Source organism: Hipposideros armiger, unplaced genomic scaffold, assembly GCF_001890085.2.
Source record: "Hipposideros armiger isolate ML-2016 unplaced genomic scaffold, ASM189008v1 scaffold_16, whole genome shotgun sequence".
Lineage (NCBI taxonomy): Eukaryota > Metazoa > Chordata > Mammalia > Chiroptera > Hipposideridae > Hipposideros > Hipposideros armiger.
The window spans coordinates 332,590-360,583 of record NW_017731366.1 but is presented as its reverse complement, the minus strand read 5'-3'; the positions used below and the strand labels follow the sequence as shown (position 1 = coordinate 360,583).

General features: G+C 39.1%; 1 protein-coding gene across 1 annotated transcript; it reads right to left on the bottom strand.

Annotated features, from left to right (window-relative positions):
• Positions 1-158: 158 nt before the first annotated feature.
• SPTSSB (serine palmitoyltransferase small subunit B) lies at positions 159-27,994 on the bottom strand. The gene is made up of 3 exons (XM_019626747.1): positions 27,332-27,994; positions 18,139-18,232; positions 159-917 (listed from the first exon to the last, which is right to left on the bottom strand). Exon 3 carries the CDS (start codon positions 883-885, stop codon positions 655-657), a length of 231 nt encoding a protein of 76 aa, XP_019482292.1. The 5' UTR covers positions 886-917; positions 18,139-18,232; positions 27,332-27,994; the 3' UTR covers positions 159-654.

Below are 27,994 nucleotides of genomic sequence, written 5' to 3'. Positions count from 1 at the left end.
TCTTTTGCATTTGAAGTGAAAGAATTTTAGGTTATCAGCAGCTTACTAGAAAATAAGACTTTAGGGGGCCCATATAATTTATTCACATCTTTTTATACCAGGGGTGCCAAAAAATTGTATACACCTGACTTGTATTCATCTTTTGTCATTAGTATATATTGAGCATTACAATTTTAATAGTTTTTTCCTTTCTTAAAATGTGTATACTTTTTTTGGCATCCTCTGTATATTGTAAACAAGGATATGATACTTTTGACAGTAGCCTATGAACAAATTTTTAAAAATATATTCTTTAGTATAGAATTGGTATCAAGGGAACACTTGAAACATGATTCTGGTAAGTCTTTTATGAGCCTACTTTCCAGAAACATTTTATATGAAATTTTCTGATTAAAAAAAACCTTAAAGTCATAGATTTAAGTTGAGAAAATATGGTATGTGAGGTAAGGTCATCATAGTACCTATGCACAATGTAACATGTACAAAAGAACCTAAAGAGACACCTATTTCAGATTTCAGGCAGGATTTCAGAGTGCATAGAGAAGAGAGAACTTTTTAGGTCAGATTGTGAAAGAAGACACAGTATTCACCTCAAACAATAAACTGTAAGTAACATACACATATGCAGTGCCAATTCATAGAATGAAGAGGAGATCAATTAGAAATTGTACTGTGATAGCCGCACATTTTGGAGAAAAATTCCCAAGCCAGGCGGATATGGATTGGGATAAAAACATAGGCCGTATACACCACCATAGCAAAAATGGTGAGTAAGATGGTATTGAACATGGATCGCTCCCAGGGCTCTAAGACCGCACAGCAGCTAATGATTTGGTATTGGTAGTAGAGCCAGGAGAAATAGTCCTTCACACGCCTGAAATCCATGGTTGGCTCCTTCAAGCTGCAGAAAGTCTGTCCTGTTAAAGAAGGCAACAGATTAGAAGAAAAATAAAATCCGGAACCAAACACAGAATCTCCTTAGATTTTCATAATCTCAGCCTGTTAACACCTTTCAAAGAATGTTAACCATCATGGAAAGGACTGATATAAATATGATATAGAAATAATGCACAATATATTAATAATATTGCCACTAATAGTGACTACTAGAATTAATAGCAACAATATTATTAATAGTAGTATTTATCCAAAAATGATAATTCCTACTAACAGCTCTAATGATAATAAAACCTAAAAATTGAGGCTGACCACAGTGTCTTTAGCCATGTAGACAGAGAGAGATAAACATGAATTTTCTATTTCCTACAACACGTATTCTGGAAGATTTAAAGGACTGTGTTCAGAAAAGAGTTACTATAACAAGCCTGAGTCTGTCATCTTTAGAAGGACCTGCTTGCAAGTTCGGCCCTTGTCTGGCATTTGGGATCTTGGGTTTTGGGATGTTCTCTCCATTCCCTAATGAGTACGGATGACTCACTATGCCTAGACTGTGCAAGCACTGTAATTAATGGTGCACACCTGTTTTATTCTGGGAGTCTGAAATTTTGGTAATTAGCAGGCAAAAGGTGTCCACATAATCAGTCTCAATAAAAACCTTGGTGCTGAGTCCCTAATGGGCTTCCCTGGGCAGAAACATTGCACATGTATGACTGCACTTTTTGCCAGTGGAGAAAGAAGCATGCTCTGTGTGTCCACTCGTGGGAGGGTGAGAGCATAGGAAGCCTGGAAAGGGATTTCTTCAGGCTCCACCTGTGTCTTTCCTCCTTGCTGACCCTGTTGTATACATATCCTTTCACTGTGATAAAGTGTCGCTGTGAGTCCCGTGAGTCTTCCTAGTGAGTCACGGAACGTGTGGCTGGTCTTGACGTATGAAACAAATGCACAGCCCAAAGTGTGCCTTTCGGTGGTCATTTGTTTTCTGGGTACAGAACTTACGAAAACCATATAAAAATGATTTGTTGGCCATCAGATAGGACAGTTATAATCACATGTAAATCTTCCTAGAAAGAAGAGCATTTATCATTTCTTAAAATGATTCTTGGGAAGATATTGCAGACTTTCACAGAGAGGATGGGTGTCTTTAGGGATACAAGCTGACCTTTGCGCCTGTTGTGCCTACTGCTAAGGATATAATGGTGGCACATTATCCAAGTCCACTTTTATAACTCTTACTATTCAAATCACAGGTAAATTTTTTTGAACATTATTTCTACCTTCTGATCTGAAACTGTCTTTCTTTTCTTTGATTCTCTTTTGAGTAAAGCAAGATGTTTTTGCTCCATAGGACTGTGGACTCCATGGACATTGGGGAAACTCTCTCAATCCTAATGCCTGGCACAAAGATGGTAATCAGTAAATAATTGCTGAATGAATGAGTAAAGGAATGAATGACAGGTAATCAACTTAAAAAAATAATAATTATAGATCACTTGTAGTCCCAACCTAAGTGGGTATGGTTTGCTATTATTGTTGACTCAACAGCTTGGCTTTGATAATCTGTAACACTTTCTAATAAGGATAATTTCCACAAAAACTTAAAATGGAAAGTCTTTGTGTTACCAGGTCACAATTATCTGTAATAATGGCCAGGATAATTCAAATAAGCAGATAATACAACTGAAGTTGTTTTACTTTCCTGCAAAAAGAGGTCAGCCTTCCATCTTCCCTAGAAGCCAGAGAGGGAACTAAGTACCATATTTTGCCATGTATAATGCATACATTTTTGCCCAAATTTGGGGGGGAAAAATGAGGCTGCCTATTATGCATGGGTAGTACTAATTCCATATCTATATAAATGTTTTTATTTCTTTTATTTATGCTTATATGTTAAAATTGCAACTCTAGAAGTCAATTATGATATCTGTATGCAAAATAATACCCTGGAGGGCCGGCCGAGTGGTGCGTTGGTTAGGAGTTGACTTGGGACACCAGCTCTGAGCATCAGGGCCCCAGTTCAGATCCCACATGAGGGCCAGTGACACTGCGCCCTCTACAGCTAAGATAATGAACAACAACAGCTTGACCTGGAGCTGGGCTGCCGAGAGTTGCCGGCAATGGCGTAGGCTGTAGTGGGGCTGGTCAGCAGCTGGTGTGAGCTGCTGTGAGCTTCCTTGAGCGGCCATCCAATGGCCGGCGAGTGACTACCTCAACTGGGAAGAGCTCAATGATAATACCAACATGGGCCAGTGAAGGGATGTCCTCCACAACTAGACTGAAGAACAAAAAGGACAGCAACTTGTCTGTTCCCCTTCCCTGATTCCCCAACGCTGTTCCCCTCCCCAAATTCCCCAATAAAATCTTAAATAATAATAATACCCTGGAATATGATAATCAGTTTTGTTGAACTTACAACAAACAACTTGCAATGACGAAGAGTTGTTGGCCTTTTATGATGTGTAAATATCATAAATTTGTTACTGGTACATAAAACTTCTTGTACCTTGTATCTATTCTTGTGTTTTATAATTATGTGTTACATAAAATGTCTTGTACCATAATATGTTTAAAAATAAATGCTAAAATTCCTTTATAATACAAAAAACAAGTACCTAAATGTAAACAAATAAAAATTTGAATTAAAAAATTAAAATGAAAGGTCTTTTCCCTGAAAATTTGGGCCAAAAACATGGGTGTGCATTATACACAGCAAAATATGGTAATTAGATTTAAATGCCTTATCTTGGTAGGTGGACCATGAGGAAAAGTCACCTAAAAACATTCTTTTTTATTCCTAGTTCTGGTTGCAGAGAGACAGCATCGACCAATAGCGCTAGGTCTTAAAGGAAATGAGTGACAGGAGTGATGATTTCAGTGAATGAAATTATATGAACAATAGAGATTCCCCACAGAAAATTAGAAGCTATCATTAATTGAGCTTGTAAGCTGTCCCACAGGCAAACTAAACTTAATTTTAAAAATTCTCATTCATGGCTACCCACACTTGCTTTCTGTTCATTATTTGGACAGACTTTGGAGCGACACCAGATAACTGATCAGTACATTCATCAGGTGTCAAGTTCCAGGCTGTGCTGGGTGAAGGTGGGAGAATGGGTGGCTCAGACTGGTAGAGACCCTCTGCTTAGGAAGCTTGGTCAAGCTGAGAAGACAGGTAGCAGTTAAATAATATATACCAATATGTAATTATCAACTACATAGTTCCCTAAAGGGAAAGAGCAGTGTATGAGAGGCTATGGGAAACCTGATCCAGTCTGAGCATGTGTGTGAGGAAGAGATATTTGAGATGAAATCCAAGGGATGATTGTGAGCCAAACACATCAGTGGGTAGTCAGGTGGGGAGAATGGCCAAGATGGAGGGGTCAACTTGTTTGTGAAAAGATTTGAGGTGGTAAGGAGCTTGACAGGTGGTCGAGGCAGGGGCAGAGAACGAGCACAGGGATCAGGTGAGGGAGGCTGCAAGTATGAGAGCGCTGAAGAGGAAGGAGTGGCCAGACTGTGGCCAAGCACTGCAGGGCCTAGTTGGACACGCTGAGCATTTTGGTCTTTATCCTGGGAGTGAGGGGGTCTCCAGAGGTTTTCCACAGGGAATGCTGTGGTGGTTTTGAGAAGATGAGGCTTTAAGCTCCTATGGACATGTTGCCTTCCCTGGACTCTAAAACCAAGTTGAAATGGTTTTGAATACCAATCGTTTCAGAAAATCTGTTTGTGCTCTCCTATGGGTGTTACTTATTCAGAATCAACCATGTACTGAAAATCTGTTTAAGATATTCTTAATACTCTTTTCAGTTTTATAAATGAGATAAATTACTCATTTAGAAATGTTATTGACTTTGCCCCTGTACATTTTAGTTTTGAAAAATGGATCAATTAATTGCCTGGCCATTGATTTCTATTCTAAAATTAGATTTCTTGCTTTAACAGCCCCGGTGGACACCTTGATTGCAGCCTGCGAGGGACCCCAAGCCAGAGGCATTCAGCTAAATTGTGCCGAGATTCCTGAACCATAGAAATGGTGAGAGATTCGGTGTTCATTGTTTTAAGCTGTAAAAATCAATCCATCTATCTATCCATCAAGCAAGGAAATGACAGATCTAAAGCATACCTACATGCATTACACCAAAGGTAGCTACCTGAAGTGACCTTGGTCACATACTGCTAACAATGTAAAGAATTAAGACTTAAAATTTGTTTTCCTTGCCAGTATCAACAGTCCCCTGTATCATTTCCCAGCCCTGTCAGTAGCCAGCTCTGACATATAAAAAGGGCTTTTTATTGTCACATCTCACTTTAGTCTCATGTAGTCTAAGAGTCAGTCAAGGAAAAGCATTGATTTCCCCCTGTCTTTGATCCTTTTTTTCCTTATTGATGTAAAGAAATTTTAAAGGTTGTTTACTCATTGTTTCTTTTTCTTTTTCTTTTTTTTTAAGATTTTTATTGGGGAATTGGGGGATGGGAACAGCGCTGGGGAATTGGGGGAAGGGGAACAGACAAGTTGCTGTCCTTTTGTTCTTCAGTCTAGTTGTGGAGGATGTTGCTTCACTGGCCCAAGTTGGCACCATTACGCTCTTCCCGGGCGAGGCAGATCAGTCGCCGGCTTCTGGACAGCCTCTCACGCTGGCTGCTGGCTACACACGGTAGCCCATGGCAACCCACTGCAGCAGGGACTGCAGCGTACGCCGTCCCCAGTGACTCACAGCAGCCCAGCTCCAGGCTGAGCTGTTGTTCAGCATCTTAGCTGTGGAGGGCAGTGTCACTGGCCCTCATATGTGGGATCCGAACCAGGCCCTCTGGCGTCCCAAGCCAGCTCTTAACCAATGTGCCACTAGGCCGGCCCTATTCATTGTTTCTTATTATGAAAAGGTGAGAAGAGAGTTGGTTATTATTGGTAAATCATCTGCTACAACCTGTTGTTAGCATATGCACTATATTTAGGTTCTAGGTTGGCTTAGGCACTATATTGCTACTGAGTCCATTTTTAAATCTGTGGGACGATAGGAGAGATTTTTTATAAGAAAAGTTTTAGACAAAATGAGTAATGTGGGTAGGAGAATTTATTAATTCATTAACCACATATATTTTGAGTACTAGTATTTGGTTTCTTCTGAGTAGTGGGCTTCAGACGGAATCTGCCCCATTGCAGATAGAAAATTCTCTGCTAGTCAGCAGCAAACTAGATCATGAAAATGTAGGGGAGGAAAATAATTTTCCTTCTACTCTTCTAAATTCTTCTGGCTGGTCTAATAATCAGACTGACGTGAAACAGATTAACATGAGAAAATAACCAAATTTATTATGTATGTACATACGGGGGTTTCATAAGACTGTGGGACCTGAGGACAAATTGGGCCTTTGAAATTTATATGCCTTTCTGGACTAAGGAGAGGGAGGCAGGGGTCTGGGACTTTGGAGGGAAAGTAGGTAATTCACAGGGAGATGAGAAAGAGCAAACATTTGATAAACAAATTCTTGCCGGGCCACCCAGAAGCAAGGGGACACAGAGATGAGTCCAACAAACAGACTTGCTAGATTCCTCCCTGCCTGCCACACAGTTCAGATTATGTGATTTGATAGCTCCCTTCCTTTCAGCAGGTTTTTCTAGCTGAATTCTTTTAGGCAGGTAAGGGGAAGGGTCAAAGTTTCTTTCTGAGTCTTTTCTTTCTTAAAATGAATCCTTAAAATAATCAAAAGGCATATTTTGGGGTGGCAAACTCTGCTTCCCCTCATAACAAGCGTGCAGTGAATGGGGAGCCAGGCGTGAGCACTAAGTGGAGGAAAGGAATGGGAAAATGCTCAGAAGGAAGCTCGGAAAAGAGGCTGACATTGGGAAAATAAGATGAGGAAATGCTATGGAATTAACCATCCATGGGTAGCCTAGAACTAGATTACAGCAAACATCTTAAAGTCTTCACTTTTCACAATGTAATATGAAATTAATTTACTTTTGGGCTAACTCCTCCCCCAACTTATTTTGGAACTCTATGTCAATCACGCAGCTATTTTTGTGTTTTATATTTGGAACCTGAAAATCTGAGAAATGGAAAAAGTGTCTCGCTGCTGTAGAAAGAGATACTGTATCTAAAAAGAGACTGTTTCTGTACTCAGAAGGTGTGTTCTTTGGGAAGAACTCAGTATAACTTAAGTTCAAACCTTCCTTTAATTAGTAATTTATTTTTAAAAGGAGCAGAGCAATTTCCTTCCAAAGAGTACAATATGGAAAGGGGGGTAAAACAAGAGTAGATTTACAGTGGAGAAGACTGATAAAGCACTACCTCAGTCAGCTGATCAAGGCCCACAGCACCAATGTTAAATCATGTTGATATTAATAGTATGTATCCATGATATAAAGCATGAAAATGGCACCTGTGTGGTCTTCCAGTACCCACAACCTCAGTCTAATCATGAGAACAAACATCAGGCAAGTTCCAGTAAATGAGCATCCTACAAAATACCTGACCAGTGGTCCTTAAAACTCTCAAGGTCATCAGAAACAAGCCAAGTGTGAAACCTGTCACAGCCCAAAGGAGCTGAAGGAAACATGACACCTAAATTTAATGTATTATCCTGCATGAATCCCTGGACTAGGAAAAGGATATTAGGTAAAAAAAGGAAATCTGAATAAAGTATTGGTTCTGGTTAATGGTAGTGTATCGAGATTGGCTCATTAATTGTAACATGTGCCATATTAATATATGATTAAACTCTTAGGGGAAACTGGATGCAGAGTATGTGGGAACTCTCTGTACTATGTCTTCAATTTTTCTCGAAATCTAATACTGTTCTAAACAGTTAAGTCCATTAAAAAATTTTAAAGGCAAAAAAAAAAAATTAAGGTCTTGAAAGGTCCAAAGTTATCCCTATTCCAAACTCCAGTGAACTTTGCTTATGCTATTCTGACTCTCTGGAAAACTCTTCCTAAAAACTATGAAAATAGTTAAATAATATCCTTCCATAAAGGATTGGATTTCAAACATTTTTAAACATAATAAAGAGGAAAAGTATGTTTTACATTATGATCCACTGTGTGTGTACATACACACAGCCATCTAACTAAAACAAACATCTTTTAATACAAGGCTGCCAAAAAAAATGTATACACATGACCTGTATTCATCTTTTGTCATCGGTATATATTAAGTATTACAATTTTAATACAGTTTTTTCCTTTCTTAAAATATATACACATTTTTTTGGCACCCTCTGTATAGTATTCTGAGGTACATGCTGTTATTTTTTTTTCTGTTCTATTTGATTCAGTTATTCTGTAGTCTATGTTATTCTTCGTTTATTAAAAAAATAGTTGGGGCCGGCCAAGTGGCGCGATGGTTAAGAACTGGCTTGGGATGCCAGAGGCCCCTGGTTTGGATCCCACATATGAGGGCCAGTGACACTGCCCTCCACAGCTAAGATGCTGAACAACAGCTCAACCTGGAGCTGGGCTGCTGTGAGTCGCCGGGGACGGCGTAGGCTGCAGCCCCTGTGGCAGTGGGTTGCCAAGGGCTACCGTGTGTAGCCAGCAAGCCAGCGTGAGCAGCCAGCAGCCGCAGTGAGCGGCCATCCAGAAGCCAGCGACTGATCTGCCTTGCCTGGGAAGAGCGCAATGATGGTGCCAACTTGGGCCAGTGAAGCAATGTCCTCCACAACTAGACTGAAGAACAAAAGGACAGCAACTTGTCTGTTCCCCTTCCTCAATTCCCCAGCACTGTTCCCATCCCCCCAATTCCCCAATAAAAATCTTTAAAAAAACAAAAAACAAAAAAACTCGAATGTGAGCTACTGTATCGATTTCTTAACCCATTTGCAGTTGGAAAAACTCTACTTTAAGGCTTCAAATGCCATGTAAGATATCTCTGCACTGTCCACATGTGGCACTTTAAGTTTTTAGTGATCGATAGTCACATATGGCTTATGGCTACCATAGTGGACAAATGATATAGAATATTTCTATCGTTGCAGAAAATTGCATTGGGCAGTGCCGTGGACTATCCCCTTCTCTTGCTTGGACTAAAGAAATAGCCTGGCAACTTGTTTCCTTGTCACCTTACCACCTTCCATGCTACTGCTGGAATTAACTTTCTGAAGTTATAGATTCACTTCTCTGCTTGAAACCCTTCAATGGCTCTCCATTTCCTATGAAATAAAGCATTCATTGAAGGCCTTCCACGGTTTAATTTCTCCTCTTCTGCAGGATCATCTCTGAACTCTCCTGCTAAATGTCATTCGCTCTTAAGCTTCCATTTTTTAGTTCGTTCTCTTTTCTAGAAATGTTTTTGTGCCCCTTTCTCTTCTAGATAAAAACCCTACTTACTTTCAAGACCTAGCCCCTATGTTGCCCCTTCTAGAAATATTCTCAGGAGACCACCCTTCCCAAGGGAAATGTATTGCTTTCTTTTATGTGTTACCACTGTAGCAAGGTTTTAGAACGTATATTGTGTTATAATTAGACATGTAGAATCTGTTTCTCCACTAGACTATGAGGTCTGTGACTATCGGGAATATGCTGTACTCATCTCTTTATCCCCATTGCCTGGAACATGAGTACTTATATGTTGGTTGGTGAGCTGGTTGGCTGGCTGAATGAATGACCGAACGAGTGAATTATAAATTTGTTCAGGGTAGGGACCATACTTATACTTATTTAATATGTCTATATATAATGTGGGGCACGTAAAAGGTGCTTATAAATTCTCTTTGCTTTCAAACAATTAGTTTTAGACAGATTTTTTTCCCCTGCAAATCCAGTATAATTTGTCTTTTTGGAGGATGGAAGAGAACTTGTACTAAATAATTTTTTAATGTAGCAAATGCTTTTTTACTTTCTCACACTGTTAAAAGTTCATGAATTCAGCGGGGAATAAAATAACACTTGTGAAGTGCTTTTAAATTCCCTTAAAATGGCTTTTACAAGTGCTTACTCTATGTGAGTAATAATTTAAGATTGGTAGATAAAAAAGTGGTTCAAGGGAACAAAATCCCAGGATGGGAACATCTGGAGACCTGAATAATATTATTTTCTTTTCCTTTCTTTTCTTTTTTCTTTTCTTTTCTTCTCCTTACTTTTATCTTTTTGCTCTTTATTATTATTCATTCATCTTACTTTGTATCCTTGGGCAAGTTCCAAAATCTTTCTGTGCCACAGCTTCTCTGTGTAAAATGAAGATAATTGATAATTGCCTCTGTCTCAGTGATGTGGTAAGGAGTGCAGGGAAAGGTTTTGAGCTCTTTAGAAGTCATAGTAATAGTAGTGTTTATTCCTTGTGAATTGGTACAAATTGAAACCATTTGCAAGGCTTTACTAAATTATAAAGTCAAAAGTCTTTGTGGAATATTCTATAATGGTTACCTCAATAGTGGAGTGCTTGGTGTAATTTATAGGAAAAAAACAATACAAAACTCAGTCCTTATTTATGTTTGCTAATTGAATTGCCTAGTACATTACAAACAAACCAACAGACGACCCAATGCATGTATAGCCATTGCTACAAGCCACTACTTGAAAGGCACTGCAATCTCTAAACAAATATTCAAATGTGTCTTTGGCAGGACCACCCTATGACATGTGTGGGCTGTGCACTGACAGTCATATGTGGTGGCTCTTGTCTTGGGGGAACTAATCGCAAGCTATTTCTGTAATGTGAATCCGTTCATATGATTAATGGCAAAACCTCATATTGTGTCTATGGAAGAATCAGGTACAATATTAGTATATTGGCTTCCCAATACCCAGCTATCTTGCTCTAAGTTTTCTATGGGTGAGCCCCCTATTTTCTGTGCACCACAGAAAGTTCCATCCTTACTTAACATTTTCTTGGGAATTTCCTTTCCATCTTAGGCTACTCTCCAGCCTTCCTTTGGCAAGTAATTCCTTGTGTTGGTACCTGGGTGAATATTAGAAGTCAGACCAGAAACAGTGGATTTGAAGTCCAAGCCTTTAGAGCGAGCTGAGAAAACCAATTGAAAATTTTGTAATCAAAGCCAAAGAAGAAAACCAAAGAGCCACAGGGCAATTAAGGACCTTTCTTTATGCATCCATGAAATAGTTGGACAATTCTGTAGACTTCTCAGAGAAGGTGACACAAAACAATTTTAAGTCAAAGCATGTTACTGCTTTTAGGCAACTAAATTACTCTAAGTTCTATAATCTTGTACTTAGGAGTGAGTTACTGAAATAATGTCTCACCAACAATTTCTCTAAGTTGTTGGTACAGTGTTAGTTTGAGTTACATACAAGAGCAGAGTGTTTTTGTGGCTACCTGAACCAACTTTACTACCTGCCATTTTAATTAGCATTAACAGAAACAGAACAATAGAAAACATGTATTTCCAGTTCAACTGTTCGCTGAGGCCATTGGGCAACATGGCGTGTATTGAGTAACTGTAATTTTAAAGCAATCCTTGTTGTTTGCCATTTCCTGACAGACTCTAGAGGGATTTATGAATGAAGGCCTTCTGGCTGGAAAAGAAAATTTGGAATTTGACTTTAATAGAAAATTTCATAATAATTTAAGAAATACTGCAGTTTAGATCAATGCTGTGTGGCTATCAAAAAGATGTATATTTTGAAAATAAAAAGAGCAGCAAGTACATTAATGCTGAGTAGATATCATGAACAGGAAGAGAAATGTGTAATGGGGGGGGATGATATATCTTGTCTTGTTCCTGGTGTCCTTTCATTTACTCATACAGAAACAGGGCAAGTGCCCTTATTTATTTCTGCCAGTATGTGAGTGGAGAGTAGGGTTTCTGGGCCAAGTTTTTAACTATAATGTCATTTCTTAGGATGAGCCTCTTTATTACTATTTTATTGGGTGTTGGGGGGGACAAAACCCCTGTTAGCCTATGAACAAGGAAAGAGTATATCTTCTGGGTGGCTTTCTCCTTCTGAAGGTATTGTTTCCAAGGGCTGCTGGGTTGTTTCAGAAGCAAAAAGTCAACAGAGCCACAACACTGTGGTCTTAAAGTCATTAAAAATCATTTTTAAGAAATCATTAAATATACACCCATGTTAAAACAGCATTATTCACAAAAGCCAAAAAGTGGAAGCAATCCAAGTGTCATCAGCAGATGGATGGATAAACAAAATATAGGATATACATACAATGCGATACTATTCACCCTTTAAAAAGTAAGGAAATTCTTACTTTCGACATGCTACCACATAGATGAACCTTGAGGACATTATGCTAAGTGAAATACGGCAGTCACAGAAAAGATAAATGCCGTGTGAGATATCCAGAGTAGTCACACTCAGAAATGGAGTAGAAGGTGGTTACCCGAGGCTGGAGGCAGGAGGAAATGAGGAGTCGTTCCATTGGGAAGGGAGTTTCAGTTTTGCAAGAGAACATTCTGGGGACTGGTTGCATAACAGTGTGAATATGCTTAACACACTAAACTGTACATTTAAAACTGGTTAAGATAATAAACTGTTACATGTATTTTACTGGAATTAAAAAAAAATTAAATGTCATTGAAGAACTCTAAAATTTATAAAGGACTGAAAATTTAAAATGTACTTTAAAATAACCTGAATAATATTTTTAAAAAGTCATTGAGATTCTCAATCTATAGTGGAGTGTTACTAGTCTAGCAAAATCGCATAGATATACCACCTGAACTGAGTAAACAAAGAACCCCAAAGATATTTAAGTAATAATTATGAAATTGTGAGGTCCCAATTGGGATTCCCTTCTTCTTGATTTTGAGGATATAAGGAAAATTGGGAACTGCCAAACTATAAAATAATAATAATAATAAAAAAACCTTCTGAGAGGAGAAGTGATGTGTTTAGGTTCATTCTTGGCATCAGTGAAATTAGCAGCTTAATCTCCTACAGTACTTGTGGGAATTATAAATTCTATGATATGCTTACCTGTTTTTTATAATGATGTGAAATAAAGGGCTTTAGACCCGTCAATACCTAGCACACTTAACAGGGAAGAAGAGTGAAAAAGTGGCTAAATTGCAGCTGAAATTAGTTTTCTATTGTCATTACAAAACCCTTTCCCGAAAACTGTATTCCATGCATATCATAACAGTTCCACCTGTCTCTTTTCGTCTCCAGCTCTTAGCCATGAAACCCACAGTTTTGTAAAAGAACTACTTGCTTACTGTTAGTTTCTAAGGACTCGATTTTCTTAGGATCTAGGAGCCAGACCATGAAAAATTAAGCCTTTATCTCATTCCTACCTATCATTATTATATTTGATGTGTCTTCAGAAACAGAAGACTGCCCCCCCACCCCCCTCCACCCCCACCCAAGGAACAATTTGAGGGCAAGGAAGGTGAGTCACTGCAGTACTGATTTGTCAAAAGCATACCTGCTGAGCACCTGTTTCCTGAGCTCTGCCAAAGGAAATCTGGTTGTATATAGGTCAAGCAAGGCTCTTCCAATAGTATTGTCTAATACTAATTTTCTGTTTTCTTTGCCCTTTTTTTTTTTTTGTAACATTGAATACATTTGCTCGTAAAACTTTTTCCTTTTTGTTTATTTTTCTGCCCTTCTTCCTCCTTCTCATTTTTTGGCCTATTCTTTGTTTCTTATTACACTGCCTGGAAAACTCCTGGTAATGGCTTCGATGTTTTTCCTATTTTGTGACCAGCAACACTGCACTTTCACAGGTGTGAGTTTTGTGGCAATAGCAATATAGCCTGTTGCTTTATCACTGCCCTCAACTGGCCTGCTGCTGTATCTTAGTTATCACTGCTTTTAGGAGAATGAGTGGAGAGAGCTGGGCGGGCTCTAAGGGTCATGGAGACAGACATAGCATTGTCTATGAAGTGTCCTCTCTGCCAACCCCAGATCAAGGGGCATTTCCCTGCTGGCTTGGTTAGCATTCCAGGTCAGCTAGTTTCTGGAGTTGCGATTTGGGTGATGGTTGAGGTGGGGAGAGGAGAGAAGGGAAGGCAGTTTATAGAGTTATGCCAAAACTTGTTTTTAGACAATTAAATTACATATTCTAATGCGATTGTGTAATACTGTATTTAAAAGTGAGTTACTTAAATGACACACTGTACTAAAAGAAAAAATATTACTGACAATTTAGCCGAGTGTATTTCTCCTTCTCCTGGGAAGAGCATGTTAACTTATTGCTGGCTTCATTCTTTCGCCTTATCCCAAGTGCATGGCTCCCCGTATACTTGTAGTGAAAAGCGGAGAAGTGCTGAACTCCACGCTTGTTCTTTAACATGGGTAACAATTGTTTGTTCCCTAAAAATGTTGTTGATTCTCAAGTAAATGTGGAGAAGGCTAATGACAACTGGGAATATGAGAAAAATATTTTCAACCAACAGATTTTGTAACCAAATTAACTACAGGCCTAAACTGGGTGAGATAAAATGTTCTTTTCCCTCTTTGAAAAATTTTGTGGGCTTTGTCAAGAATACAAGGGGGAATATCCCAAGACATAAAAATATTTGGATTAAGGTATTGTATGATGCCTCCCCCACCAAAAGATATGTTCACATCCTGTGAATGTGATCTTATTTGGGAAAAGGGTCTTTGTAGATGCAATTAAGTTACAGATCTCAGCAAGAGGTCATCCTGGATTACCCAGGTCAGTCCTAAATCCAATGACGGGTGTCCTCAGGAGAGAGACCCAGAGGAAAAGGCCGTGCAAAGATGGAGGTAGAGACTGGAGTTATGTAGCCATAAGCCACGGACCGCCTGGAGCCGTCAGAAGCTGGAACAGACACTAGAGGATTTTCCCCTAGGCAGCGGTTCTCAGCCTGTGGGTCGCGACCCCTTTGGGGGTCAAATGACCCTTTCACAGGGGTCACCTAAGACCATTGGAAAACAAAAAGATATTTGCATTATGATTCATAACAGTAGCAAAATTACAGTTATAGAGTAGCAACGAAAATAATTTTATGGTTGGGGGTCACCACAACATGAGGAACTGTATTAAGGGGTTGTGGCATTAGGAAGGTTGAGAACCGCTGCCCTAGAGCCTCTGGAAGGAGTGCAGCCCTGCTGACACCTTGATTTCAGATTTCTAGCCTCCAAAACTGTGAGAGAATACATTTCTCTTGTTTTAAGCCACCAAAGTAGCAGTGCTTTGTTACAGCAACCCTAGGAAACAAATTCAGATCTTGTCCTTAAAAACACTAGAATCTTATCATGCAGAACTCTTCAGGGAACAGAAACAGCATTTATTAAGTACCACTGTGGCAGGCACTGACTAAGTGCTTAATTTAAATGATTCCTATTTTAAATTATATTTATTGAGGTAACATTGGTTAATAACATTATATAAATTTCAGGTGTACAGCATTGCAATTTGATGTCTGTATACTCTATTGCATGCTCACCATCAAAATTTAGTTTCCATCTGTCACCATATATTTGACCCCCTTTATCCAATTCTCCATCCCTCTATCCCTCTTCCCCTATGGTAACCACCATTCTGTTGTCTGTATCAATGAGTTTGTTTTTGTTTGTTAGTTCATTTGTTACTTTTTGTTTTATATTACACATGAGTGAAATCATATGGTTTTTATCCTTTTCTTTCTGAGCTATTTCACTTAGCATAATTCTCCCAAGGTCCATCCATATTTGTCACAAATGGCAGTATTTGATATAGTATTTCACATATATTTCATACACACACACACACACACACACACACATACCCCAGGGGTGCCAAAAAAATATATACAAGTGGACACTTTGGTCAACGTTGCTCAAGCAGTGGTTCGCCGTCATCAGAAGTGTCTGGACACTGATGGTGACCACTTTGAGCGCCTCTTGTAATTGTAGAAGTCAAACGTGACTTGTATTCATCTTTTGTTATTGGTATTTATTATTACAATTTTAATACAGTTTTTTCCTTTCTTAAAATGTGTATCCAGTTTTTTGGCACCCTCAGTATATAAAACATCTTTATTCATCTGTCAGTGGACACTTAAGTTGTTTCCACATCTCAGCTATTGTAAATAATGCTGCAGTAAACATAGGGATACATACTCGTATATCTTTACGAATTAGTGTTTTCATATTTTTTGGGTAAAGACCCAAAAAAGGAAATGCTGGATCATGTGGTAATTCTATTCTTAATGATTTGAGGAACCCCCATACTGTTTTCCATAGTGGCTGTACCAACTTACATTCCCACCAGCAGTGTGTGAGGGTTCCCTTTTCTCCACAACCTCTCTGACACTTGTTATTACTTGTCTCTTTCAAATAGCCATTCTAACAGGTATGAGGTGATATCTCATTGTGATTTTGATTTGCATTTCCCTAGTAACTAGTGATTGCTGAACATCTTTTCATATGTCTATTGGCCACCTATATGTCTTTTGTGGAAAAATGTCTATTCAGATCCCCTGCCCATTTTTAAATCAGATTGTTTGGGGTTTTTTGTTGTTGAGGTGTATGGGTTGTTTACATATTTTGGATAATTGCCCCTTGTTGGAGGTATCATATGCAAATATTTTCTCCCATTTATTTGGTTTCTTTTTTGTTTTGTTGATGGTTTCTTTTGGTGTGCAGAAGCTTTTTAGTTTGATGTAGCTCCATTCATTTATTTTTGGAGTCAAAGTCACAAAAAGCCTTTGGAATCAAAGTCACAAAAATACCTACCTCTGAGACCAGTGTCCAGGAGCTTAATGTCTGTTTTCTTTTATCAAATGATTCCTATTTTAAAGATGAAAACAAGGCCCACAGTCCCACAGTGGACACATCGGGAGCTGGGTGAGAATCCTGGCCAGAGGCAGCGTGGTGAGTAGTAACGAGCTCTGGCTTTGACCCTGGGTTTGACCCTGGCTAAGTCCCGCAGCTATTTGGGCTCCATTTCCTCAACTGGAAAATTGGAATGATAATAGAACCTCATACAATTTCTGGGAAGATTAACAAGTGTTAAATATTTAGAATAATACATAGGAAGGACTAGATGAATGTTAACTGCTATAATGACTACACATTATACTAATGTACTATTGCTAAGGCTGTGAATACCAGGCAAAGAATAAAAGAGCGTGAGATCATTTTTAAGGCAGAACATGTGAACTTTATCAGTTATCAAATTAGAAGCCAGTTTGAGATTATTCTTCAGATATTTTATTCAGTTCCAGTGTGGCTGTCATAAAGGAGATAAAAAAATATATTGCCTCATGTCAAAGATGAGGAAACTGGGGCTTATGCAGTTTCTGTACCTTGTTTCTTGTCAAAAGCCAAGGAGGAAAGAACACTGGGCTTCATTCAGTCCTGCATCCTCTATCACACCACACTGCCTCCGGCAGCAGTGCTTTAAAAATGCAGCCCAACAAGTGTTGTTTGAATAAGTAAAATCAAGCCTTGTTATCAATAACTTTAAAGTAATACTAAAGCTGCCCAAACTATTTTGAAATGAAGAAATTGTTGCCAACCATTTCAGAACCGTAAATCTCTTAAAAGATTATAGCAAAAGGGAAGGATTAAGAAACAATCATTCAGAAGATAAATCTATTTCTTTTTGTCCACACCCCTCACTCTTTTCCCCATTTGCTATCAATGTAACAAAAGTGGGCTGGCAGCTAGTGGTGATATAGTAATTTTTTTTTCATTCTATTTCCTTGTCTTTCTTTCTTAAAAATAAAAGAAACAGAAAGAAATTGAATGTCCTGTTTATGAACACTGACCATCTTCACTTTCACTGTTAACATTTCTGAAAGAAAATGTTTTCATTTGATCATATTTCTCCCTTAATTTGTCCCATCTGGTTAACTAATAACTTCTTAAAACATTTATGCTTTTCTGGCATCAAAGGTCTTCCAGGATAAGATGCTGCTCCATTTAAATAAAAAATGAAGGATGCCGAAACAGAAGCAGCCTTTAACCAACAGACCCATAAATAAGATAGTAGCTAGTGTTATGCAATCTTGATATTGGCACTTGTACTGGGATTGGCCAGAGGTTCTTACCTGGAGGCCAAGAACTTTGGGGTAGGGGGGGAGGGGCGGAGCATCTATGAATTCCTTGACATATATACATAAACACTTTTTTGAATAGACTTCAAAGCAGCCTCTAAACTAAGAACCACTCTTTTAAGGCCTCATTACTAAAGCTAATTGCCACATTTTACTCCTTTGTGTCATCTTAAATGCCATTACAATATCAAGTATATAATAAATGTTTGTTGGTTGGTTAAGCGAGAGCCAGAAGCTTCATTTTGTTAAAGATGTTGTCTTGTATTCAAAGGGGTTAGGTTTCTAAAAGTGAGACTCCATGATACAATCAGAAGCACTTACCTGCCTAGGAGGGTCCAGGTTTGGGTTCCTGTTCTTACTCCCCGACGGAATGGTCTTGTATGGGTTACTTCTCTTTGCTTTGCTGTTTCTTCATCTGTGAAATAGATATTTGAATAAAGCCAAAAAGATGCTTTCAAATTTTAAAACAGTTCTGTTCCATGTAAAAGGTTATTAAACTTCTTAGATGGATGTTCTCCCACAAAATTTTAGAATGTATTATAAAAACAAGGTATGACAGGCTCGCCTTATTTTTAGAAATCATTCCAGTTTGAGGGCATGCCATTGGCTAGTGACTTCCCAATGTACTCTAAGAACTAAAGGTATCCCATCACCATGTATGGCAGGGTTGAAGGGAGGCCCCAGGTGGAACAAAGAGATGAGGCTGAGAGTCTCCCGCCTTCTATCAGAGCAGCCTGCTTTTAATGTTTTAGATACTGGATTTTGGGGTGATATTTTGTTTGTAGAAAATGCTTCTTGATTTTAATTGGTCTCTCTTGATATCCATGGGGAAGAAAAGGAAAAATAGATTAGGTTAATCACTCTTTTAAAAATCGATCTTTGAGAAAGCATTGGAAACAGAATCAGAAACTCTAACGCTTGTTTCCTGTTTTGTTATTTATCAGCTGTGTCATATTAGGCAAGTCAGATATTCTGAACTTTGTCATCACATATAGAATGATGATAATATCTTATTCATAGGGTAGTCGTTAAGCATTAAATGAAATGCTGTTTTGGGCAGTGTTTTGTAATTGGAGAAGCACGGTAAAGATGATGAGTGGGTCTTTGGTGGTGAGCCCCAGCATAGCTATGTATTTTGTCCCGACCACTGTAGCATTTTTGTCCATCTGAATTAAGTCACAGAAAGTAGGGGTGATCAAATTTGCCAGTGAACCCAAGTTATGGGGTGGAGTTATAAAAGACTTAGCAGTTTCCAGAGTTCAAGAATGACTGAGGGTAAAAGTTTTAGGGAAACAGAAACTCTTGTTCTTCAGTTCAAAAAGTCAATTGTCCAAGGGTAAGCTGGGGGAAAAAATGTGGCTTATTCTCAGTTTAAGTAAAAAAGACTAAGGAATTTTCTTTGACTTCAAGTTTATTAGGAACCAGTGGTGTTATGTTATGGTTGGCAAATAAAGTGATCTAATTATCTTAGTCCATTTGGCTTTTATAACAAAATATCACAGATTGGGTAGTTTATAAACACAAACATTTGTTTCTCCCAGTTCTGGAAACCAAGCAGTCCAAGATCAAGGCGCCAGCATGCTTGCGTCCTGGGGAAGGCCCTCTTCCTGGTCCATAGCCAGCACCTTCGTGCTGTGTCCTCACCTGATGAAACAGGCAAGGACTCTCCGGAGCCTTTTTTATAAGAGCACTAATCCCATTTGTGAGGGCTCCATTCTTAGGACCTCAGCACCTCCCAAAGGCCCCACCTCCTAATATCATTACCTTTGGGAGTTAGGATTCAACATACAGATTTGCGGGGGACACATTCAGGCCATAGCCCTAGTATTCTTATATATTTATAGGAGTACTGTGCCACAGGTGAGAGACGAGAACTACAGCTCTTGGCTCTGTTTAGCATCCTTCTTCCAGCTATTAAAAACAGTCACTTCGGCAAGTTGAGCACATCCACAGGAAGCTAGATGGAGAACGTCTGGACAGTGGGAAATCAAATGCAAGACGTGGTTTTAAGTGGTGTTATGGGCTGGTGTAGAGGGGAAGGTTTGGAGTTGTTTTATTGTTTTCAGAGGTGAATCTCAGAAAAAATTTTAAACAATAAGAACTATCTGAAGGGAAAGAGGTTCGCCAGTTGAAGTGGTGAGAATTCCATTAGGGAAACTGTTCGAGCAGATACTGGGCAACCCCTTCAGAGGGTTGCTTTTATCATAATCGTTATCTGTCCCTCTTATTTTCTAATGTCGACCCAGCACAAATGAATCAGGAGGCTTGGCTAGAAATAAATGATAAAGATATATTCAAGGGTCTTAGAGTTTGCACACTGGAAACACAGTTAGCAAAACCTAGAAATGTTCCAAAGAAAAAAGAAAAGTTAAGAGTCCTTATTGTAAAAGTCACCTCCTGAGGATAATCAGTCCTGCATACTTGACCCTTGGATTGGTCCAGGATGTTTATCAGCCAAATGTCAGGTGGTCCAGACAGATGCCAGGTGGTCTGGTCATGTAAAGTTTTTTTTCCTAAGTCCTTCAGTGACTATTAGAGAGTTATTTTCTTAGGCTTTATACATGTATATCTCCAGGCACAACTGGAAGGTTCAAAGGTTTAAATTCCCAGGCTAGTTAAAGCAAGAATAGAATTGGTTTTCATTCCTCAGCCTACTTAATTTTAACAATTTAGCAGCTTGGCCACAGTGACTCCATTCTTCATTCTATTTCTACATGCATTTTATTTCCTCTCCTTCTAAGAGATTTTTTTTCAGGTGACTCTGTTGAGCCCTTCAGAGATGTATGATGTCAGAGGGTAAAATGGTGACACCCATTGGTCTGGGAAAAAGAATTCATCCCTGATGTCACAGGGGTGCCATATCACTTGTTTTGCATTGGCATCAGCGTTTGTTCCCTCCTAAATGGAGGAAACCTGCAGAACAATTTTTTGTCCTACATTACAACCTGATTTTTCTGTCCATCAAAACCAGACCTAGGCCAACTTGATTGATTTTTTTTCTTTGTCTAAAGTTTTAGGCAATGAAACATCCTATTAAAAATGTAAGGACCAAGCTATCCCTGTGGAGTAGAGTATCTGCAGCTTCAAGGAATAAAAAGAGTTGGTAACTGAAGTATTAGAGTCAGTTGCATACTCTTTCTATGCCTAATTTTTTCTGTCAATAAAGGTACAGTAAGCTACTTTTGCTTAAAAATTACTTTTCAATGGACAAATTAATAAAGGAAAAGCAGTTTGGTATTCTTAGGAGAAGATAAAAAACATGAGGTTTCCCCCATGGCTGGGGAAGAGGCCAAGTGAATTCTCTCTGCTGGAAGTAGAGGGAAGCATTAAAGTTACTGGGTGTCCATCAGTTGGTCACAGGTTGGTATTTTATCTCATTTAGAAGGTAATAGATAACTACATATGAGGAAGCAGTGTGATACTTCTGATTAAAGGTCTTACACAAAAAGAGGATTATTTGATTTTCCAAAGGAACAAAGATAACACTCTTAGGTTTAGGTAAGAATTTTTGTTTTCACTTTTCTTTCTTCTTCTGTATCAGTGAACATTTATTTATGCTTAGTGGGCATGACATTCTATGAGGCACAACAAGTATGTTCCAGAATAGAGATGAGCTGGTGCTTTGGCTGTCTGTGGGGGGATGTGGGTGTGAGAACAGCAGAGGTATTTACATTATATTGCTCCAGAAAACTTGCTTTGGACACGCCATTTTGAGCTTTTATCCTTCTTTCTTTTTTTCTAGTATTTTTTATTTTCTTGTGCAATATCCTACTTATTATATTCATTCCTAAATTCTCTTTCTAATCTTTTTAGAGATCTTGAACTCAAAGTGATAACTTGAGCTTGAAATTCCAAATGGACATCCCTGGATTTTATAATAAAGCTGAAAGGGCAGGTATGCAATATTTGCATAGCAAACCATCCCTCAGGAAACTGCCCTTCTATACTGGTGATAGTAGCAGATACTTATTGAGTAGCAGCCAGAACTTTGCTAACCACTTTCTATGTATTACCATATGCGGTTCACTTAATGTTATAATGGAGGCACTATTTCTACACCCATTTTATAAATGAGGAAACTGAGGCATTGGGAAATTTAAAAACTGACCCTATACTCTCAAAGCTGATGTAGAGCACACACTCTTAACTACTCTGCCAGACTGCCTCTCCATGCAGAGAGCTCTGATCATAACCTGGCAAATCATCCATCCATCCATCCATCCATCCATCCATCCATCCATCCATCCATCCAATCAAATAGTCAACAAGCATCTACTAGGAATATAAACTATGAGTAAGACTGACATGGTCACTCTCCTCAGGCCACTTTCTAGAGAGGAGGAGGGACAGTTATGCAAGTATGCCCACACTGTGATTAGTGTTATGACTTATCTCTTACTAATCACTTACCCATGACAGGGAAGTGGAAGGTATGCTAGGGCATAGGAGGCGCTAACCCAGTATGGAAGGGGGTGTTAGGACAGGCAGGTCAAAGAGTTCTTGTCCTTATCACTATGTGCTTCAACTATTTTGTAGCAAAAGGCATGTAATGTAACCTCTAGGAAGAAAGGTCTTTGAAACAAGGTCCTCCTTTTGTGTTGTCCCCCCTGGCGCCTGGCATAGTGGCTGCTCAATTAAAATCTGTTGAATAAATGAAAATACTAATGCCCCATAATAACTCCATTATAACAAGGAGTCTTTTTAATTTATTTCTAATTTGACTCTGAATATCCTTAAATGCTTATCCTCTAAGCCTGAAATAAATGTTCCCTTTTGACTTAAAAAAAAAAAAATCAAGTCCCTGCTCCCTTTAAAGCCATTTTCTAAAAGCTCTATTCCAAGAAAGCTGCCACACCCAATGTATTTTACCAGAACAATGTGTCCACAAGTATCTTTTAATACAGGTGTGTGCCCTGAATCGAGGTTCTGGGACAGCCTGGAAAAGTGGAGACGGGTTGCTTTTTCCCTCTTTTTTTCCAGTTGATCTGTGGGATTCCATGCTCTGCTCTGTAGTTATGAAATACTTGTTCTCCCTTCATCTTTCCAGGGTGGCTTGGAAATTTTTCTTCCCCACCTTTTCACGCTTCAAAAGGTGTTAATTTGGGGAAAGTGGTTCTTAATTATTTACCACACAATCCTCTGGCGGACTGCCAGAATCCGGGCAAAGTGAGAAAGACCAACACAACACTGAAAGCCCAGGCTAATGATTTCCCTCTACAAGAATTTTTGTTATAAGGCAGTGTTTTATTTAGGTTGTAGTTCTTAGCTGTAGAGCAGGTATTATATTATGTCTTCTTTGTGCCTGCTTGGAATGTGTTGGGACTAAGGTCATATTTTCCTTAGTGAAGCAGCAGCAAATCCAAGGTAAAAATATAATGCTGATGGGAAGGGGAAACCAAAGCACCTACGGGGAGAAGTTAACTCAGAGCTTGTAATCCTCACAGCCTATTTCAGAGTCACGTTGCCAGCTCTGTACACCATCTTTACATCATCTAATTACCTAATTTTACTTCCTAGCTTGATGCCACAGTTTAAAACTGTACTCATTCCCTTTCCCTGCTTAATTTTCCTCCAGAGCCTTATTTCCTTCTCATATGCTATATAATTCACTTATTATTTTTATTCTATTCTAGTCTATTCTGACATCCCTTCTCTAAAATTTAAGCTCCTGAAGAACAGAAATTTTTGCTTCTTTTGTTTATTATTCATCCAGGGCCTAGAATTGTCCTAGGGGTATAATGTAGACGCACAATAGATAGATATCTGTTGAATAAATGAATTGTTAATCCCAATCAAAGCAGTATTAATAAATAACAAGTATGATCAAGTTTTTCCTACATGTATTTAATTTAGAGACAACTGGTTGGACATTTTAAATTATTTTATAGAAATCTAATGGGACAAAATATGATAGTCATGGGACCTCTATAAAGGAATTGATGGTTAGAAACCACACAGAGCCCATTTTCATCAGCATGATATGCTCTTCTAGACATATACATGGAAAGACAAGCTCATGCTGCCAAGAAAGGAAAATCTTGAGGTCTCCTGATGCAGGTAGACTTACTTGAGTCCCTAAAGCGAAGGGTATGGTTTGGCTCAGTGTACTCGAACTGTTCCTGGCCACAATTTCAGGAGCTGCTTACCACTCCCATGAAACTCAGAGAGTCGCTGATTTTATATTCCCGTTTCTGGACAAAGGATTATCATCCAATTCCATGGTTCTTAGTCCAGCATCAGACATTTTATGGGAACTCAAAACACAGAAGATGAACAGGAGAGTATAGTAATGGTTGGGGCGCTTCTCGTGTAGTTGAAGTTGTCACAATCCCAGGAGATGCATCCCAGCAATGACATGCTGGTGTGCTCTGAGGACGACAGTGGCAGCTTCCGCTCTTCCTTTCCCCAAAGACCCCTGCTTCCCTGGGCCAATCTAGTGTAAGGGAAATCAGGCTAATCTGAGTGTCATGCAACCTCCCTCTCTCGTCTGGTGTGGCCTCTCAACAACTGGCCTGAAGAACTGATAAAGGACTAGACTTACCTCAGAGCAGGAGGGACAACAGGCCACACTGGGCTTGAATTCATATGAGTGGGTGAGTCCAAAAAGATAGGGCATTGCAAGCAAATTCTCTATAGGACTGAGGACTGCATTAATGGCATTTGATTTATTTCTAAACAGAGGAAAGCTTGGGCAAGTGTGTAAACATATGCAAATCGCATAGCTGTGTAACACCTGTGCCACTCTTAATTATTTCATGTATTTTAATGGGACCCTGGGGAAAAAACCTAATGTAAACTATTGGTCTAGTGGTACATGAGGATTCATGAATTCTAAGTTCTAAACCCATCTGTTTTTTTTAATACCTTGGATAATTTATTTAAAAAAACAGCTTTATTGAAATATAATTTATACACCACACAATTCACCCATTTAAAGCGCACAATGCAATGGGTGTGAACACACTCACAGTTATACAACCATCACCAGTCAATTTTAGGCTATTTTCGTCAACCCAAAGACACCTTGCATCCTTTAGCAGTTACTCCCCTTTCTTTCCCAACTCTACCCCTATTCCAGCCATGTGCAACCATGAATCTACTTCCCGTCTTTGTAGGTTTGCCTTTTCTGGTATGCTATATGAATTGAATATACAGTACGTGGTTTTCTTTCACTTAGCATAATCTTTTCAATGTTCATCTATGCTGTACCACATATCAGTACTTCATTCCTTTTTTCTGCTGAATAATATTGCATTGTTCCATTTCATATCACATTTTATCTATCTGTTCATCAGTCAATGGACACTTGGGTTGTTTTCACTTTTTGACTGTTCTGAGTAACAATGCTCTTAACATTTGTGAATAAGTTCTTACATGGACATAGGTTTTCAATTCTTGGATATATACCTAGGAATAAAATGGCTGGATTATACGGTGACTCTATATTCAACTTTTTGAGGCACTACCAAATTGTTTTCCACAGCAACTCAACATTTTACATTCCTACCAGCCATATATGATGGTTCCAATTTCTCTACCTCGTCTCCAACAATTGTTATTATATGTTTTTTTTTATTATAGCCATTTGGTTGGTGTGACGTGGTATCTAGTGGTTTTGATCTTCATTTCCCTAAAAACTAATGATAGTAAGCTCATTTTTCATGTGTTGATTGGACATCTGTACATTTTCTTTGGAGAAATCCTATTTCTAGGGAAATGTCTAAAATCCCTTGCCCATTTGTAAATGGGTTATTTGTCTTTTAGTTGTTGAGCTTTTCTTCTTTTGCTTTAAGAATGGGAGATGATTAGAGGAAGGGAGCCTCAGACCTCTCACCTGCTCTTGCTACACGAGAGCTTCTGTAGCACAAAGCTGGGTGGGTGAGATGCCGGCGGCCTGCATTTCCCAGAAATATATCATAGCCCTAGACTGGGACTGAGGTTGGGATGGAGCCCTGTGCTCTTGGTTGTACCCACCTGGAGTGGAATACCATCATATTCTCCTGGACAGGGGCAAGGAAGTGGGTCCAGCCTCAAATGCCACAGGCTCCTGCTGTTCTTACTGAAATTTAGTAAATGGTCTTGAATACATTTTTCTTCATTTGTTGTATTTTTTCAGGACAATTTCTAGAGACTGAATAGTTGTTTATGACTTTCAGCAGTTATTGTTATGTTGCTGAAGAGTAGATCCCTGGAGCTCTACATACCACCATTCTGCAAGTTGAGTCCCATGTGGATAATTTTTAATGAAGATTTTGCATCTTGTATACTTGGTGGTAAAAGTTTATGTTGACATAGTAGATGAAGAATTAGGAAGGACAGTTTTTACAAAAGTATTTTCAAATTTACAAACAGTGGATTAAGAAAACTGATTGAAGCTGAGGGCTGGTTGACTTTCCACTTCATGTCTAATCAGATTCTAGAATGCCTATGCATTTGGTTTGATAAACCATTCTTAATTTATTGTTATTCAATAACTGTATAGAAATATTTGAATAAGGACAACAGTGCGTTTCATATGAGAGCTTGTTGTTGCTCTAGTAATCTATGTACAAAGCCACCACAACTATTAAACAGTATTCAAACTGATGCCTATTTTAAAAGCGTAGGAATAATTCAGATGTGAAAATCAAGTTAGTAAAACCACGTTAATTTTATGCATTAATATAAAAAGTTCCCAAGCAAAAACGACCATGTATTTCTTAATTTTTGTTTAATTCAAAAAACTTACCATGACACAAAGTCTTTCAGAAAAACAACTTTCCCAACTTCCCTGATGCATTTATTTGTAGTGTTAGGGTTAAGATTTACATTTAACAATTCTTCAAGTTCTTTATCTGAGTATGGGCAGAGCTCATATGTTAATTGCCAACCAGTTGAATGTCACTTTAGTTGAAGCAGACCTAGAATCTCTGTTCATATCTAAAACCCTCCTCTATCCCACACATTCCACAGCAAAGTTTACTGTATCTTTCTTCTTGGAGTTAGAAGTCTGGTTACTTATGAATGACCACTTAAGCATTTTTGAGGAAATACATCCTGCTTAATAATCATGAGACAATGTTGAAAGGTATTCCTTGGAAATTCATCTTTTGGGGTGGCTGACTTGTGTGTATTATGGCTTGAAGTAGCTTATGGGCAAAAATTATTGTATAAGAGCATGCAACCAGATAAAGATGAATATTTAAGAATGAAACCAAGCACCTCCCAATATTTCTCTCACTAGTTATTACTGAACTCACAAAGATAAGTAATGGAAGTAATTTACAAAGCCATTTTCTCTTCTTTTGGCTTGGGAAGTTCCAACAATAAAGTTTGGTTTCTGTTGAGTGATGCATCTTAGCTTCTAACATAAACGCAAACAGAAAAACCCATTCGATTCTTAAAATTTTAATGTCGTTAAATAATAAACTGATAAATTGCATTGAAGCTTGGTATTATTTTTCCCCTATAAAGACAAATTCTGTCCTACTGAAGCTAGTTTACGTTGCAAGCAGTTGTTTTGGAAGGTGCTTACCTCCCGGTTGGGTGTATCTCCCTGCGGCTTGGGTGAGCACCGACGCTTTGGCGCCCCTCCAGTGCTGCGAGCTTCCCACTGCGCTGGGCGCCTCCGAGCTTCCCAGAGTTGGGTGTTCGGCCCCGCGGTCTGCACTATTGCCAAAACTCCAATTCTGCCAGACTGATTCCGGCGATTAATTATTGACAAAAGGAAAACACTCCCACGCAAACTTGGGTCCAACCGCACTGCTCCCAGCGACTCCTTCCAGAAGAGAATGCTGGTTGCACCACTCCCCTCCCCCTTTGCTCTACGGTCCCAACTTCCCCCACGCTGCCACTCAGTCCTGGGAGATATGGCTCATCCCCGGAGGAAAGCAGCCCAGCGACTTCTACATGTTTTAATTTGGTTTTCTTCTCCCAGGATCAGCCTCTCAGGTGGGAGCGCTTTCCGGATGCAGGGAAGCCAGGGCTCTGAGAGCAGCCGAGGAGGCTAAAGGCGTCGCTGTCACCTCAGGCTGCTGCAGTAAAACCCCAAGCCGTGGCGGGGATGGGGAGGCGCCCTCCTCTCTCTTCGGGCTGGGAGCCCCGACACTATCAAAGGGGCATGTCCTTTGCTGGGGGTGGGGGCGGGGCAGATAAACAGGCGGCGCAAGGTGGAAGCTTTGGGGCTTTCGCCCAAGCC